Here is an 18,086-nt window from a genome sequence, read left to right on the forward strand (position 1 = left end):
TCAGTAACACAGAGTGGCGTGTCAGACTTATGGCGGATATCAATATCGCTGACATAAAGGAGACGAGAGAGGGGTGCACATCCCAGGCCTCTTTTAGGACACCTCATAAAGCTAAATGATAGTTGAAGGGGGGGGGCGAGAGAGAGAGATGGAAGAAGGAAAAGCAAGTGCCGGTTGTTAACGCCATGGCAGGGGGCCGTAAATAACCGAGATACAGATCTACAGTGCGAGCACGGGACGTTTGCATGCAGGACGCGTCGGTGTGCCGACTGTAGCATTAGCGAGGCTAAAAAGGACAGAGAGATCACCTGCTGTATATAGCACACGCGTGTGTATTTGGTGATTTACATGGTGACATTGCCACCAATGTGTATTATCCACTGGCTGATCCCATCAGGGGATTTATGCTAACTGCCGGTGACCAAAGTGTCTAATGCTGGGTTGTAAATAGCTGTCCATCTCAGCCGACATGGGCTAACTGTCCATAAACCTGTCACACGGGACGGGTTCAGTCACCCGGGATTGAGAAAGCCAGGCAGCCACTCAACTGTCATTTTACACAAGGAGGAGAGGTGCATTTGTGTGTGTGTGTGTGTGTGTGTGAGTGAGTGAGTGATGGATTTTGTCTGAATGACTTTTAATCTCACTCAGGAAGAGTGTTTTTTGAGGGCGTGTCCTTTCCACGCATCTAAATATTCATGATGCTCTTAAAGCGGACGGGTTGACAGCTGTTGAGATTGTCTGCGGTGTCTGTAAACGGATACCCTGCACTACACTTACACCTGTGACACACACACACACAGAAATACACGCGCGCACAGTGTGTCACAATGAGGTCAATGATCCAGTGCTGATCTGTGAACCCTCTTGCGTCTCCTTTATATGAGATCTGTCTCTTTTTTTGAGATCTCTCCAACGATAACTTGTGTCACCAGCACACATGCAGCAGGAGAGCATCCTTCATGTCGGGGAATTCCACAAAGCACTCGTCTGATCCATACAGTTTCTGCTCCGTGGCACACTTCCTGCTGTTGTACGCAATGCATGCGTCTGGACAAGTCCCAGAGGCCGCCTTACTGCTGGAGATCTATGCCTGGTTACTCCAACTTCACACGGCACCCCCACCGGCAACAGCCTGGATGTGATGGTAGATGAAAAGGAAAACAAGGCAGTGACAGAACGGCAAAGCAGAGGAGAGGCAGAGAGAACATGTAAAAGACAAAATGCTTTCTTCCCCCGGTTGAGAGCGTCTCATTTTTTCTCATTAGGGGAACTCATCTAAGCTCAGAGGATAAAAGGAGGACTGATAGCCGATATTTTGCTCTCACTCTGTCTCTCCTTGCCCTTTTTGTTTCTCCCACTGTGCACATGCCACCTAATTAATTACACCCTACCATTACATCGCTGCAACAGCCACTGCCAGCTAATTAATGGCACACCTCAATCATGACCCCCCCCAACTCAAAGGTTCTGGGTGTGAGTGTGTGTGTGTGTGCGAGTGTGAGAGACTCCACCCCCATTTGTATGTCCTTGTGTTCGTCGAGTGCTGACTTTTGTCAGAAAGAATGACCCAGGCTGACGCGGTAGGTACAGAAGAGTAGAGAAGATGAGGAGATGATCATTTTCATATGAAAGACTGATGCTCAAGGAGAGGAGAGACACGGGTGGACCACCTCCTCTCCACCTCCAGCTGGACTCCATCAGCCAAGCTGGAGCCAGAGAGGCTGGTGGGGAGTCCCAACGATGGGGTGTTTCAGTGTGGACACATCACTCCCAATTTCCATCGAGTCTGTGTGAGCTTGGCCAGACCTCAGCGCTGCTCTGCCAGGCTTCGTGGCTCCTACTGCCCCAAACACACTCAGACTGATTGTATCAGAGAGAAAAATGGAGCGAAGCATGGAGAACCTAACATAAACACACACACACAGACAGACTGTACACGCGGAAAACCACGTATGCCACATGAAACGTCCTCATGGTTGAACTGAGAGTGAAAGAAATGAAGAATAAGAGAGAGAGAGAGAGAAGGACACAGATATAATTTGTTTAGTGTATGTGATTGCATTAGTGTTAGGGACATATTATTTGTCTCCCATGTCACACACAAGGAGAAATGGAGCCCAGTGGGACAATCACAACATTAACAGTGCTTGACTGACCGACTCATACACACACACACACACACATACGTCAGACAGGTGGATAATGAGAAGGCGAGGTGGAAAAACAGAAACCACAGAGGATGTGAAAAGTCATTTTCAGATACAGTTCAAAAACACAACAACAGGACATTTATTTAGCCACTGATCACACGTGCGAGTTTAAAATAGCTCGGAAAGAAACTGTCGTATAACATAAGTCAATGTGCATTACTATTGCTAAGTAGTATTCGGAAACGTGAGACTAAAATGGAGCCAACGATAATAATGTAAAAGAATGTAAAGTGAAGGAGATTACAAATTTAAAATGCGTTAAAAGGGCTTGTTATAAGCATGTGAGAAAATAATTGTTTTTAACCTGGATTTCACTTCCACGTGGTAGTTTGTTCCACTAAATTAAATCCTGCTTCATCAACTCTGGCCTGAGTCAGTTAGATCTCAGAGTCCTACGAGGTTTATATTCTTTTCATATAATCTCATTAATGTATTCTGGACCTAAACCATTTAGTGATTTGTAAACTAGCAGCAGAAGACTGTCACGATAGTCGAGGACAGTCTACTGGAGATGAAAGCATGGACGGCTTCTCGTGAACAGGGAAAAAAATCAAGGCAGTAATTCCTTCGTCAGGCACCAAATAACGACCATGAAACAATGACAAATTCACAAAGCCCCTCAAATATTTATGATGATCCATTTTTTTATTTTAGGTCGGCGACAATTACGTCCATTTGTTCCTCACACAATAAGTGACATTTAGATCAAGAGCAAGACCGTGAATGGAGGAGAAAGGGACAATGAAGAGGGAGAGAAAAGAGTGAGAGTGAAACAGACTGTAATAGTAATGGGCCAACAGCAGGGCAGCAGGGCCGTGTTCTCTGTCAGCCATTAACACGGCCACGACTAAATTATTCACTGCTCTCTGTCACCTTACAAGCCTGGGCTAACTCAGACTAAAGAGGGCTCTGTGCATGCGCGCGCATGTGTGTGTGTGTGTGTGTGTGTGTGTGTGGGCGAGGGTGCATGTGAATGAATGGTGGTTCACAGAGAAGCAGCAAAGGAGGATCCATTGAAAGAATAGGCTCAGTGTTGCCATCCTGTGGCTGGAACAGTGGACAAGCCATATTTGAGGGTGCGAGCACGTGCGTATGCACACACACACACACACACACATGCACACACACACACAATCCATGTAAATGACTCCAGGTGAGGTTGTATTGTTTGCCCAGCTGCTCCTGCTATCCAGCCTCTCATGTTTCTATAGTAAACCAGCAGGCTGCATGGAAATCAGCTTCCTCTACACAAAACAGGTCACGTGTTAATGTGCGTCCTCACGGGGGACCAAGACCTAGTCCTAAATGAGGCAGAACCTCATTCCTGAGGAAGCGGTTAAGTTTAGGGCTTTGATTTATATTGCGGTTGTGTTGAGGTCAGGGTTTTTAGGCAATAACTGGTTATGGTTAAGATTAGGGATAATGTGTGTACGTGCACTGCATAAATACTGACCTTGCCAGGACCATCTGTCCTCGTGGAGACCAAAAACTGGTCCTGATGAGGCAGAGCCTAATTTGCAAGGAACTGTAAGGACGTTTAAGGACTAAGAAGTGATTGGAAATCAATACAGTGCCCTAAGAACAATGGCCGTGTGTGTGTGTGTGTGTGTGTGTGTGTGTGTGTGTGTGTGTGTGTGTGTGTGTGTGTGTGTGTGTGTGTGTGTGTGTGTGTGGTGTCTCCTGTTGCTGTCTTCATCATGTTCCTGAAAGTGCTGGCAAGGAAACCGAGAGAGAGTGAGAAACATAAGAGACAAGTCAAGGAGCACAATTTCGGTAAGAGAAAATGAAATGGGGGAAGAAGGGGGAAAGGATCTTGAAGGAACGGCACAAGGGACGTTAGTAGGGCTGTGTGGTTGTGGGGGTGTATGGGGTGAAGGCGGGACTTCACAGAAGGAAGTCAAAGAGCGTGCGACAGTGTGACCCATGCCTTCCACTAACAAGCTTTATTACAGTCCCACCTACAGCGAGACAGCAAAAAGCACTTAGTCGCAGCAGAATCCTCCGACAGTGGAGGGGAGTATGGGAGGGGAGGCAACACAGTGACAGATGCAAAGAGAAGGGGCGAGAGACCGTAGGTAGGTCGCGAGGAAGATAACTGCAATCATCCGGTTTCAGAGAAGCAGGAGGACGAACGGTGATATGATAGGGATGAGAGGAAGAGATACTGACAAGATAACAAAAAAGGAAAAAAAAATGTCCAAAGGACACATAGAGGAAATCCAATAATACAGCTTTCAATTATGTATCGATCTGCACTCCTTAAGTTCTTTTTAAGGTGGCAGATTGTTGTGTGGCGTTTGTAGTTTAATAAATACAAATAGACAAGATAACACACAGGCAGTGAGGCTTAACCCCCGCATTAACACCTGTTTCCCAGTGAATGGAAGGTCAAAGTTCAGACTCTGGAGGTCTCTCACTAAGTGGTCATTGCTTTTGAAGGCTGCTGCTTCGACATGTCTGTAACCTCAGTTAAAAAAAAACATGTACCAGAGTCCTATTTCATTTTGACATGACGTACGGGTATATTTTAATTTAAAATCACAGCTATGAATATTAATCAGATTACAATACAATATAATAAATCGTCCGAGCCCTAAGTTAAAGATCCTGAGCCAGATATTCACCTGAAATAACAGAAAACCTGCTCCGATGCCGTCATCGTTTAGTGTAATTTGTGCGGGCCTTGAAAAGGAAATAATTAAGAGGGAGGAATTAAGAGAGGTTTATTACTTCCTGAATGGCGACAGCGCTCATTTATTAGTGCTCCAGTCTGCCGATGTATCAGCTGATGAGCTGCAGGCAGCTCTGCTATAGGTCTCTCCATGGATCTACTCTTCCTGGCTCCCAGGCTCGGAATGAGAGAACCATAGTCAATAAATCAAATCAGAGCCATCCAGAGAGAAGAGGAGAGAGTGACGGAGAGATGAGAGAAGGAAAAAAAGAGCAAACGGGAGAAAGTCTGAGGGTTAATGGTCTGTTCTCAGGCTCTCAGTGGCAGGAATGTGTTGGAAAGGGCACAAATCAACCAGGAGTGACGACCAGAGAGAGAGAATCCGAACTCAAACACCACACTCGCACAAACTCACGCATTAAGTGCACAAATGCAAACACAGTGAGGGATTGAGTCGGGGCATAACCCCCGTGCCCACCCTGTGAGTGGCTAATAACTGTGGCACGGTGCCAAACCCACTGTCTCCTGACTGATTTCCCTCTGCCCGCCACGACTGGCGCCACACACGACTGAACAGAGCTCCGTTTCTTAAAAATCCTGCGATCGCTACATTGCATTACGGAATTACTCAAATGGATGGATGAAGAGAAAATAGATAAATAAAGAAAACTGCCGTGGAGTTTGTTTGTTTTGTCCCCCTGCAGAAGAAGATGTCAGAGGTGCAGACAATGGGGGACACGTATTTGATTTTTTAGGCTGCCTCGCCTCATATAAAATGCAGGAAAAAGACACTGGGCTAGAAAAAGAGGGCAGGGAGGTGGCGCTCTGCCAAGTGTGGTGCTGCCAAGGGACTCTTTATACCCAGGTCTCCAGAGGCATTTGTAGACACACACACACACACACACACACACACAGAGACACACACTCTTCTATCAGCAAGGCTATTCAGTCCACCCTCCTGCTATCCCTACAGAGGAGGGAGAAAGACAAACCCCTATCCAAACACACACCCCCACACCCCCACCTCTCTATTCAATGTCCCTGTCATCCTCTCACCACATCTTCCCTCTCATAATCACCCCTCAGCTTTTCTCTCACTACTCCACCTGCTGGTCACAGAGACAGAGAGACACCTGTCTGGAAACATCATTTCACATGTGTGTGTGTGTGTGTGTGTGTGTGCTCTCTGACCGCGTCCGATCGTGGATTGAACCGAGCCGCTGTGCGCGCCATGCAAGACTCTTAATTTGAACTGTTAACCACAGCAGCCAAAGCAACAGCTCAGACATCGAGCCTCTCCTCCCAGAAAAATGCAGGTTGCCAGATATTGGGAATTACCCCCCCTCTGCGCCCCAACCGGCACCCACTCCCCGTCTTCGGAGGTTCTCCGCGGCTCCCTTGGCGGGTAATTGTAATTGTATTGAACTGGCCACTGGCCAAGCACACAAGACTGCCGAGCCTGCCAAGTCCAGCTGTGCCGCCGCAATCAAAACACAATCAAAGCTCTTCTCGTGACAATCACATCCGCAGCATGTGGACGAAAACATGCCAAGGCACATGTGTGAGCACAGAAATAAACACGCATGATTCTTAGAATATGTATCACGTCAATGCAAAAATCGAGGACAAAGGATTGTGATGATAAAGACAAAGGAGACTCTCATATTAGTCCCGTGTGTCCCTCCCTTCTCCGGTCCGTCAACACTGATAATGATGTATCGACTGTTTGCTTGTTTTGATCCTGAGCGACTGCTGTTGTATACGAAGGTCTCAGTGGATGTCTTCATGGGTCAGCTCACATGTCACCGTATTTTCTCCGTTACGACTAACATTCCTGTCTGATGAGAGCGAATGAAGGACCACAGTATGTTAGGAGTAGGAGTGGGACAAGACACCAATACAGAGACACATTGTTACCCTGACTGATGATGACATGTTATTATCTTATTCTGATTAAAAAGAAATGCGACGTTTTAAAGCGATATTCTCACAAATACATGTACGGTATGTTTAGGTGTTTGAAATTAGGGGCTGGTTCCTCCTTCTCTCCACGAATGAAGCATTTTTGATCTGATTTGAAAATGTCTCCCTCACACATTCACAAATACCCACATCTAATCTGTGGTGCACTCTATCCCCTGCTCTGAACACCACTGGTCAGCGCAAACATTAAATATAGAACTAGAGCCATTAAAACATTAAATATTCACCTCGGCACAATTAAAGCCCAGCAGAGAGCTAAGTGCAGCGATCAGCAGGACTACAACTGTCCGCAGTGATCAGTCTCACACCACGACCCATTTAGGCCTTCAAAACCCCGACTCCGTCTCCGGATCACGCCTGATTGTGCACCTCTTTAACTCTTCTTTCTGTGTGCACGCCGCAAGCGTGTCTCATGTCACGTTTCTAACCTGCGCAGAGGAAGTGGTCCGTGTTGTGTCAGCCGTGTGAGCCACGGCACGGCACATGACGGAGAGCACTTTAAATAACTCATGAAAAACCCCCTGTTTCTCAGCCAACACTCGACCACTGGGAGGGACAGTCAGGGTTCTTCTGCACGTACGCGTGTACGTCTGTGGGTGGCGGCCTCCTTTGTCGTGACTGTTTAACCGAATGCCTCTCAGTGTGTCGTGGTTGTTTAGGTAGTGTGTGTGTGTGTGTGTGTGTGTGTGTGTGTGTGTGTGTGGTTGGGGTGTGTTCATTTGGAAAGAGAGCATGAGATGAGTTCTGTGTAAATGACAGGGGGGCCCTCGCGGCTAAACACAGCAGAGAGTCTATGTGGGAGAGACCTGAGAGCAAAAGTGACAGATAGAGAAAGAGCTAAATTAAAAAAAATAAATAAATAAATAAATAAAGGTAGGAAGGGGGAAAAAATAGATTAACAAACACTAAATCTTTACTATGAAAGACAAGAGGTAGAGGGAAGAGACACCTGGTGAAATGGCAGTGTAGCTACACTGATAAGAACAGACAGCAGCACTTTCCACATAAACGCACTAAGCTCCAAAACTCAGTGTCATGATGGCCCACCCCCAGGGCACACTCACACACACACACATGCACACACGCCTGCTTCACTGTGACATCTTCTACCTCATCTCTCAGTCTCTCACTCTGTCCCCTCCATCCTCTCCTTTACCAGCATCCTAACAACAACCTGTTCAGGACAGCGTTAAACTAGTAGGCCTATATTTGAGAGGGTTACATGTATATAAAGTCGAATGTTGTGATGGAGGTGTGTGACGAGGTGCAAGAAGAAGATGCACTGGAGACGTGACAGAACATGGAGAGCAGAGCTCGAAAAGAAAATGTGCCAGTCTGCAGGGATAGAGCCTCCTCAGACCTCATCTCATTCACTCCAGGGGTGTGACCTCCTGTTCCTTGACACTTGCTGTATAGCGGCAGAAAAAAAAAAAAAAACATCCCTGCTATGTGAAGACACGCAGTATTATGTTCTGAAAGTGCGGCACATTCTTGTTTGAGACTTTGCCGTGCGTCCTTTGAGGTCATGTAGAGGAACCACGTCAAGAAATACGTCAGGTAATGTGGGAGAGCAGTACTCACTGGGAAGTTGGGGGTCCGCTTTCTCTGGCTCCGAGGTCACAGGGTGAGAAGGGGTGCGGTCAGGCTGAGAGGACCCTGAACCTGAGTTCTCCTCCTTACTGGTCTCGGCCGGACCCTCAATCACAGCACTAGCCTGAAAAATACACATACACAGAAACATGATTAGCATCCTTAATGTGTCTTAATGAGTCATTGTAGGGTATGTTTCTCTGAATAAGATTATGCCTGAAAATGTTACGTAATTGCACTTTATTTTGTGTCCACAACTGCAATATTTGCATAATAATCACTTTAACACAACAAGGGGCCGGCGATGCAAATCAAGTAGATTAACTGCTGATCCAACTCCAACTCCGGCGCGACTATTTTTAGCTGCCGTCACAGTTTCTGTGATGAAAAGTACCACAGCTACAGGGGATGCAGCGCCGGGTGAAGAAGTGTCCCTTCCATGAAGTGACAGACAGATAGACAGAATCAAAAGGCGAACAGTAACAGAGAGAGCGAGAGAGACTTTTCCTGACAGCCAGAGTCGGCTTTGGATGTGCTCTGCTTTGCTCTGCTCTTCCCTCCACAGTGGAAAGAGAGAACGAGGCAGCAGAAGAGAAACAAGTTGACCATGAAAAGAAGTGGGAGAAGCAGAGGGTGGCTGTTAGTGAGGGAAGAGAGAGCGGGGAGGAGTAGGGGAGAGTTTAAAAGAAGCTGTGATGTGATGGCTCCCTCCATTGATGACTTGCGGAGAGACAGACGGCGAGGTGCGGCGCATCTTAAGACAAAAAGGCACCCTGGGCTTATGAAATATACATAGCTCTCAGTCGGAGACGGAGACACAGAGCGACAGAGCAGGAGGCCCTGAAGACTGATGAGACTCCACTACCCCTCCTTAACACACACACACACACACACTGCTAAAAATAAAACACACAGACACATTCTTAATGACTTCTCATGAAGAGCCAGGGGGAAGTAGTTAGCTTCAGCGCGTGTGTGTGTGTGTGCATCTGTGCTTAAATTCACACACACACACACACACTTGTGGTTTTGTGATGCATTGACACACACTGATGTTTCCTCCTACAGTTAAAGACAGAGTGTGGGGGGGAAAAAATGACATGTTTATGGGACTTTCACTGTATGTAAATCCATGTGCATGTGAGGAGAATGTTTCTGTCGGGTTACAATCCTCTCTCAGACCTGCCCACCTGTCTCCTCTTCAAGCCCATAACAGCAATAACCCGAACCTCAATTAACAATGAAATCCGCCTTTGTTAAAGCTGAGGACTCACACTCCGAGCAATGTGTTTGCTTTGCTGAGTACATTATCCTCCTCGTCAGACACACTGGGTGTGCCTCCTCCTGTCTGAATCCCGAGCACGTCAGGCGTGAGCAAAAAAACACACGCGTGCAGGTAAACCGTCATGTCTGAGCCGACGGATTATGTCGACACCAGAAAGCAAATACAACAATCCTGATTCTATGATTTGATATCCAAACTTTTTCAAGCTCAAACTCCCAAACTCAGCAGCTCATGGCCACAAGCCTTTATTATTTAATTATTGAGACACCGCTCGCTTCTCTTAACAAAAACAGATGGCAGCCAGTGACAGATGGTGTGCGGGTCTTGAGGCCAGGATTTGATCGTACACATAGATCGCCGTTCCTGCACATCGTAATTGTTGAACGCGTGTTATTGTGGGTCGGCGAAACGCAAAGTGGACAACGAGCCCAACGCAAGTGTGACATGACGGTTCAGGGCTGCAGCAGTTTTGGTGGACACTGTTTTCTGAAGTCTCTTTTTCTGAATGAAACAAAAATAACAGCCATTACACAACCAAGTACCACGAGTGCCTGAAGATAGCCGTAAAAAGTTGAGTAAATGCTGCAGTGGATATTTAATATGCAGCCACAGCTGTAAGAGACTGTGAGGAGAATTTACATGGACTTAAGTGCAACGTACACGTCATAGACACACTATTGATCACTGTTCATAGGTTTGTCCATACCTTCTTTTAAGACCCATCATTTTAGCCATAACATGGAACAGTGCTAATTTGGTTACCAAACAGTAAGCTATGAGCTATAATCTATAACCTGCATTTATTAAGAGGAAGTCAGTCTCATTATACAGTTTGTTAAAATGGTTACTGCACACACTAGTATACTGTAGAGATATATATTATTATTTCTTCCATACGTGATTCTGTGCCCTGGGAGTTTTTATTTGTTTTATTTATTATTATTATTATTATTATTATTATTATTTTATACTTTGCTGTTGCAGTCTACTTGCAGCTCAGTGAGGTGTTCAGGAACACACTGACTTTAACTGAAATGAGTTTGAAGCTAATAATCTCTAATAATGTTGATTCTGAACATTTTAACCAGCTGATTGGTGATCGTGTAAAAGTATCATCCTCTGGGGACAATGAAATGCACATTTTAAACTGGAACAACCAACCAAATAATACTGCTAAAGCAAATATTTAAAAAAAACGACGCTTCATGAAGCTACAGTTTTGTATAATTGAACGACTGTGTCATGGGTTTAAATGCACATCTTTGTTATATAATAATTTTGCGGGAATAGAGCATGGCGATGTAAAATGTGAGTAGAAGTGTCAGGAGGTGAAATGGGAAAATCCATAGAGGCAGTGCTAATTGAGGTCGATTCCAGGGTTCAGCATTATCATTTCTAATCAGTGAGGGGAACGCTGGTTGATGGATGATGTTGTGGGACATGGAAAGGGCCTGCCAGCCTAAATCAGACAACAGAGCAGAGTGCTGTGCCCTCAAAGGATCACGATGTTTGCAGCTCTGCACTGATCTTGGGCGGATGCTGCAGATATGCAGGGCGCTGGAAGAGCCTGCAGGCTTGCACAAGGAAATTGTGAGCACTCGTGTGCCTGTGTAAGTCAGTCTTGTTTGTCAAGACAGTCACAATCTCTCTAGTCATCTGTCCGTCTCCATCCACGTCTCACCTGTCAGCCTCATGAAGCAGCTGCTGACGGCGTCTCGCACAAACTCACCGCTCAGTGTAACTCCCTAGAAGTGATGCACTCGTCTCATACGCACACAAACACTCCTAAACGGGGCCTCTTCAGAGACAAGCTCCTTACACCATGGCTGTGCCTGTCGATACTTGAGCCGTGCACAACACCTCCCGGATTTATTAAGCAGGGGGATGGAGTCGAAAACAAATGGATACATCAATACAAAGAGGGGGATTGTGGGTGTGTGCATGTGTCCACGGTGTGGGGGGGCAAGACCATCCATAAACGGTGCAGACAGACCGGACAGGAAATGCACTTGAAGGTGTCGATAAGTTCGTCAGCGGAGGTGAACAGAGATCGATAAGGAACACAGGACTGGAGATGAGATCATGTGATGCAGCATAAGAAGAATTTACATTAGGGGTGGGAATTGCATGGTCAATTATGACCCACAATTACAAGGGGATGACCCATGACCCATCTAACTGAACAGTGTTCCCTCGTTTAAAGCACCAAACATTTACTCTTGCTGGCAGGGGTCTGGGCTTTGACTGGGGTGCGATCTGTATAGATAGTGATAACATAAATTGTTATTATTTTTCAAATATGTTTCCCTTTGTTTCCCACACATGGCAGGGAATGTGCCATGTGTGGTTTGCAGGACAATGTTGGGTTCATGTTTAATTTTCCACAGTTTACAAGCACATTTTTACAGCCTAAATAGTTTGGATAATATTTACACTGTATATTTGTTCAAAAATAGTTTTTTTGTGGGATTTTGAAAAAAAAAAAAAAATGCTACTGGTTAATTGATTCTCTAATTAGATGTGATTCTCTTTTTCTGCCAGTTAACTCAGTGCCACCAAGCAGGTAAGTCAAACTGGTGAAAACCTTTTAAATTAAAATATTGTATTTTAATTATTATACAAAAACTCATATTATATTGAAATATGAGTTTTGGCACAAGCATGATGTTATATATCAATAATCTATTTCACAAGAACGAGGAAGACAATAAGACCAGGGATCTCCACTTAAAATAAGTTAAGTTACTAATTTAAACAGTAAGTCCTTGGTTTTCTCCGGGTTTTCCCCCACAGTCCAAAAACATGCAGATTTAGGCTTCTAAATTAACCATAGGTGTGAATGTGGGTTGTTTGTCTCTATGCGGCCCTGTGATGGACTGGTGGACCTGTCCAGGGTTGTACCCCACCTTTCGCCCCGTGTCAGCTGGGATGGACACCAGCACCCACACCACGACCCTCACATGGAGGATAAAGCTGTAGAGGATTTGAGTGTTTGAGCGAGTTTGTCCCCAAAATCCCCCTTCACAGCCGAGAGAACAGACGAGTACAGACTTTGAAAGACCTTCAAGCAATAAATTATGCAATCATTTCTCCGTTTCCTCTGGTGCTAATTCCAGCTGTTGTTCTGTACTAGCTGAATCACTATTGTGTTACATCATGTCATGTTAAGGGAGCTGCAAAGCAGATGTTTATCCATGTAAAAATGCCACGGTTTATAAGATCAGGGGGAATAAATATCTCCAGAAGCACAGAAGAAGTGATTCTCCCCAGAGATTTTGGGGGGAATGAAGGCAATGAAACTGATACCCACAGGTTGTGACTGGCCTATATCACGTTGCCTCTCTTTCCCGTGGCATCGCCAGTGTATGTGCGCACACTCGGGCCAGTGTGCGTTCTCAGCTCTACTGACATTTCCTTAAACGTGGTTGACATTTCCAGGGGATTTGAAGATTTGATCCCTTCCGTGTTTGAAGAGTGATGTGCTGCCCTCCTCACAACACTGAGGGAAACGCTGCTGCAGAGGAGCCGCGTGCAGCGCGGTCTCCCTTCAGGGCCTTTACGCCACAGCATTTGGAGCATTCACCCGCAGTGTGATCAGAGGACGACCTGCACTATACATTCACTGATGACTGGTTTGCTGCGTCCTGTGTTCCCCTGAGCTGTGGTAGGTTTCTGCTTCAACTGAGGCAGAAAAGATAGCGCGAGAATAAATAGATAGGATAGAATAAAATAGATAGAGATGGAATGGGAGGGAGGGAGAGATCTGTTTCTCCTGCTATAGGCTGGTTAGTGGAGCAAACTGACACAGACTGACATCTCTCTTCCATGGAGACTGAGTTAAAAAAGAGCCTTCTACTTCTTGTCCATTGGTCTCACTCTCTCCCACTCCATCGTTCCCGCTTACACTTTCAGCTGTCCCATCCCTCCCACCCTCCGATCACCCCGCAGCTCCCTCGTCTTGCTTTTTTTTCTGCCTGGATGGAGTCTGCGGCAGTCCTGTCCAAGCCTGAGGCTCACATTACACCCCCACCACCCGACACTGGCCACACATCCACAATCAAACACACACACATGCAAGCCCATACAGTCGCCATTAGCAGGCCCGGGGGCCAGACTCAGGTCAGTCTTGGGTCAGTCAAGGGCAGGAGGACAGAAACAAGCCTCACACGGAGACACAACAACAACAACACAGTCAGCACAACAAGAACCCAACAGTAAGTAACACACGCTCAACACCATTAACTAGTAATGAACTTCCACTGTTAACGAAGAGTGTATGTGGTTTTGACGTTGTTGTTTTCTGTGACAGAAACAAACATAACTGTGAAACTTTGTCATAACATATAGATCAGGAAGAGACTCGGAATTCCATGTATGGGTCTTCCGCCGCACCACTATGGTTTGGAATATTGTGTTTCACTCCCGTCTTTATTAGATTTAGTTCATCTTCAGGATTCAGTTTCAAGGTCGTCAGACTAATTCAGGGCTTTTTAAAGTTGAACCTATACGTTGAAGAAATATATATAGATGTCGGTACATAAAGAAAAATGCGCCTCATGATACTTCGGGGTTCCCCTCAGGCTCCAAATACATAAATGCACTCAGTCTTACTCTGCTTCAGACATAATGCTTTATACACAGAAAGAGTGCATTGATAGATAGTCTCTCCCTCTCTCTCTCTCTCTCTCTCTCTCTTCCACACACACACTTACACCACAGAGCTTTTCTCCCAATTCTGTTGGGAAATCTAACAGGAAGAGGGTAAGTGTTATCGATTGACTTCTTCTTCCTGTTTGGCCCAGTTGTCAGAGGAAAAAACAAACTGACCGTCTGACCGTCTGCTGGAGTACACAACTGCACACTCATCAGACACACACACACATAACTTGACACACTGTCCACTATCGGGTTTTCTATTGTTTACAATGACGGAGAGAATGAAAATAATATTCATTATTATTGGAGTCAATCTTGGTCAATCCTGTAACAACAACTTCAAAAATAAAAAAATAAGTTAATGTTACTTGTTTGTAGTCCAGCTGAGTGCATGTGTGCAGAAAGGAAAGCTTGTGTGTAGAAAGACCCCGAGGGTCAATGTAAAAACCCTCTGTTAAAGCTCAGCGACATTAGCAACATAAATCTCAGCCTCATGTCTTTGATGGCATTTAGATATGAGGCGGGGTTTTGAGTGGATGAGCTAATAAACAAAAGTGAAGCAGACAGAGAGACCACTCATTATGGTCTGTAACAAATCAAAGGAAGAGACGGAAGAAGAAGAAAACAGCAGCTCAAGAAAGGGGGGGGGACTTGTGTTTAAGACATTATATCTTATACTGTATACAGCCATACATTAAGAGATGAGTTCATCCAGGACGTACAGTGAGAAGTATTAAAACTATGAATTATCAATAAATAAATGTTGCTTTTTTACAAATTAAGCTGTCATGAGTGCGTGATCTACATATGTCAATATCACAGAGAGGTCCTATTCTTTTCTTAGTGATAACTGGTTCATTTAGTTAATATATATCTTGTATAAGTACATCTAAGTATTTACCTAAACAAATCCCAGGACACACGTCTGACAAAACACAATTCAATAACTCCCGCAAACCTTTAAGCCCCATAAAGTGACTATAGGCATGCACATTACCTCTCAAATGGGAAAAACATTTTGTGTCAAAATATTTGACGGCGCAGTCCAAACACAGGCAATCAATGCAGGTATAATTGCATTTCTCAGTATTGTTCCTGGTGTTATTTCACTCCCAAGTTTACAGCGGCTGTAAAACTCACTGCGGATTCCGTTGATACGATTTGACGATCGCATCAAAGGAGTCGTGTAAATACAAAAAAAAATCTTCAGTCTTAGCCAAAACATCATTTTTTTTGTTTTTTTTTTATGGACAGACTTTATTGCTCCACTCACAGGTAAATGTGAAACGATAGCATCAGCCAAAAAACACTGCTGCACTCGTACATCTATGCCAGGGCCGGGGGAAAATGTAATAGGTAATATATACAGCAGAGCACAGCAAAACAGGTCTACTCTCCACAGGGAGAAGAAAGCAGGTAGACAGCAAGAACAAGGGAGAGAGATATATAGATGCAGAGAGAGAGAGAGAGAGGGAGACAGAGAAACACAAAGGGCTGTTTTCTGCTGGGTGGGTAAAGAGTGTCCAGGGGGCAGCTGAGTGAGCATACACAACACAAAGCCTGTCATTAGTCCCAGCTTCCTGCATACACAACAAACTGTGTGTGTGTGTGTGTGTGCGTGCGTGCACGAGGACAGTGCGTTCATGTCTCGCCCTCGGGTGTGTGCAGAGGTTATGTATGTGTGCAGTTTCAGACGTTGACAAAAGGCTGCGTTGCCGCGCTTGTCTCCTGTGATGTACAGCTCCTTCAGGATCACGGTCCTGCACAGTCAATACTCTCACGTCCGCTCGTGTTAACGTGCGCGGGAGATTAGTGGCAACGTAAAGACCACCCCACCCCTCCTAGAAAACCGAAAACCGCCCCAAATTCCCTCCCCTCTCCTCCCTGTATGCTTCTCTGACACCGCCACACACACACGCACACACACACACACACACACAAACACCGCCTCCTGTCTACCAGCTGCCACTTTGGAGCCATTCATCAGACCTATGATTAGTGAGTAGAGGAATGTCATGTCGCTACAGCCGATTCCTCACCTCACTCCTGACCTTTCACCTCTGCTCGACCCCGAATGACCCCAGGCTGCAGCAGCTGCTTTTTACACTGTACCAGCACACTCCATTAGACCTGACACCTGCTTCTACACCCGTTGAATCACTGTGAAGCACACACACACACACACACATGCACGTGTGTGTACAAGATTGCACACATGCACATAAAGATGCTAAAGATGCCACAGAGGCAATAGTTACTTGTGCACGAGCACACACACACACACACACACAATGGCCTTTACACATGCTAATGCAGTGAGGCGGCCCTTTTATGAGATTACACAGTCATTACAGGGAGAGGGGTCATGAGGGGCACCTGTAGCTGAGAGGCTCCACAGTCTCACAGGAGCCAGTGTGTGTGTGTGTGTGCGTGCAGATTTGCTGCCTCTTAAGGACATTTTCTAGCATTATCACTGACCTTGTGAGGACAGTCGGTCGTCATGGTGACTAGAGCCTGGTCCTAATGAGGCAGGACCTCATTTCTGAACTGGTTATGGTTAAAGGTGTAAGATGCGTTAAGAATGAACTACCGATGGTTAAGGTCAGGGAAGTCAATGCAGTGTCCGAACAAGAAGAGCTGCCAACCTTCAAGTGTGTGTGTATGTGTAAATATATACACACACACACACGCACAATATGCACATGTTCAGTATTTAAAGTGCAATATTTAACTGAAGTAGCTAGACAAGTGACTGAAAGACCTAGCATCATTCAGTGGACATAGTGCATATGCTCTGTGTGCAATAAGATATTCTTTGTATGAGAGAGTATTTGTCTTTCTCCCTGTGTGTGTGTGTGTGCATCTCTGATTGTGTGTCTGTGTGTGGGCCTCAGGCCGAAAATGACAGCTCAGTGCTAGCCATCTGCTGGCAGTCACACCAAGAGAAAGCAACCGCAGCCAAACAATGGAGAGCAATGACAGGCCAGGATTTGTGGGGAGGTTTGTATATATGTGTGTGTGTGTGTGTGTGTGTGTGTGTGTGTGTGTGTGTGTGTGTGTGTGTGCATGCGTTTTCCCTTCAAAGATCCAAATGAGTCCCTCTCTATGAGCATGTGCAGAGGGGCGTGGCCGTTGTTGATAGGCTGTCTCTGTTACCAGGCGATAGATTAACAAGCCCAAATGGCCATCTGAGGAGGATAGATAGCATGGGAGCAGAGTGTGGTCCCATTTTTTTTTTTCCCCTGTCTGTGTCACTTGCTGTCTGTCCAACCCTTTCCTCTTTTATCTTCTCTCTTCCTCTGGCTCCCACACTCTCTCTGTGGTTGATCTGCATATACAGTGCCATCAAAAGCAAGATGAATGTGAACAAGTGAACTTTGGTTTGTGCGTGCACTCGCCAAGCCTTTTGTTTTGTGTGTACATGCAGGCTTTCCCTTCTTCCAACATACAGTAGTCAGCATCTATTTATCACCTCTATCTGCAGGTCCAGGGCCATTACTGTATGATTGGATGGTTGGATGTTGGGAGGAAGCCGGCTGACTGGACGCGGTTCACCGGTCTGACAGCATCCTCCAGCTGGATGGAGGCCTACAGAGCCTCCTAGTATAAGAGCATGCCAGGTGGCCAAGAAACAGGCTGCCTGTATCCTGCTGGTCACTTCTCTGCTGTTTTACCACTAAACACAACA

General features: G+C 45.7%; 1 protein-coding gene across 1 annotated transcript in view; it reads right to left on the reverse strand.

Annotated features, from left to right (window-relative positions):
* gse1b (Gse1 coiled-coil protein b) overlaps window positions 1-18,086 on the reverse strand; it is a 153,639-nt gene that overhangs the window by 100,477 nt on the left and 35,076 nt on the right. Inside the window, 1 exon segment of the mRNA XM_044029538.1 lies at window positions 8,449-8,581. Within this exon segment, the coding sequence (XP_043885473.1) occupies window positions 8,449-8,581 (133 nt within the window).

This window comes from Solea senegalensis, linkage group LG7 (genome assembly GCF_019176455.1).
Source record: "Solea senegalensis isolate Sse05_10M linkage group LG7, IFAPA_SoseM_1, whole genome shotgun sequence".
Classification (NCBI taxonomy): Eukaryota; Metazoa; Chordata; class Actinopteri; order Pleuronectiformes; family Soleidae; genus Solea; species Solea senegalensis.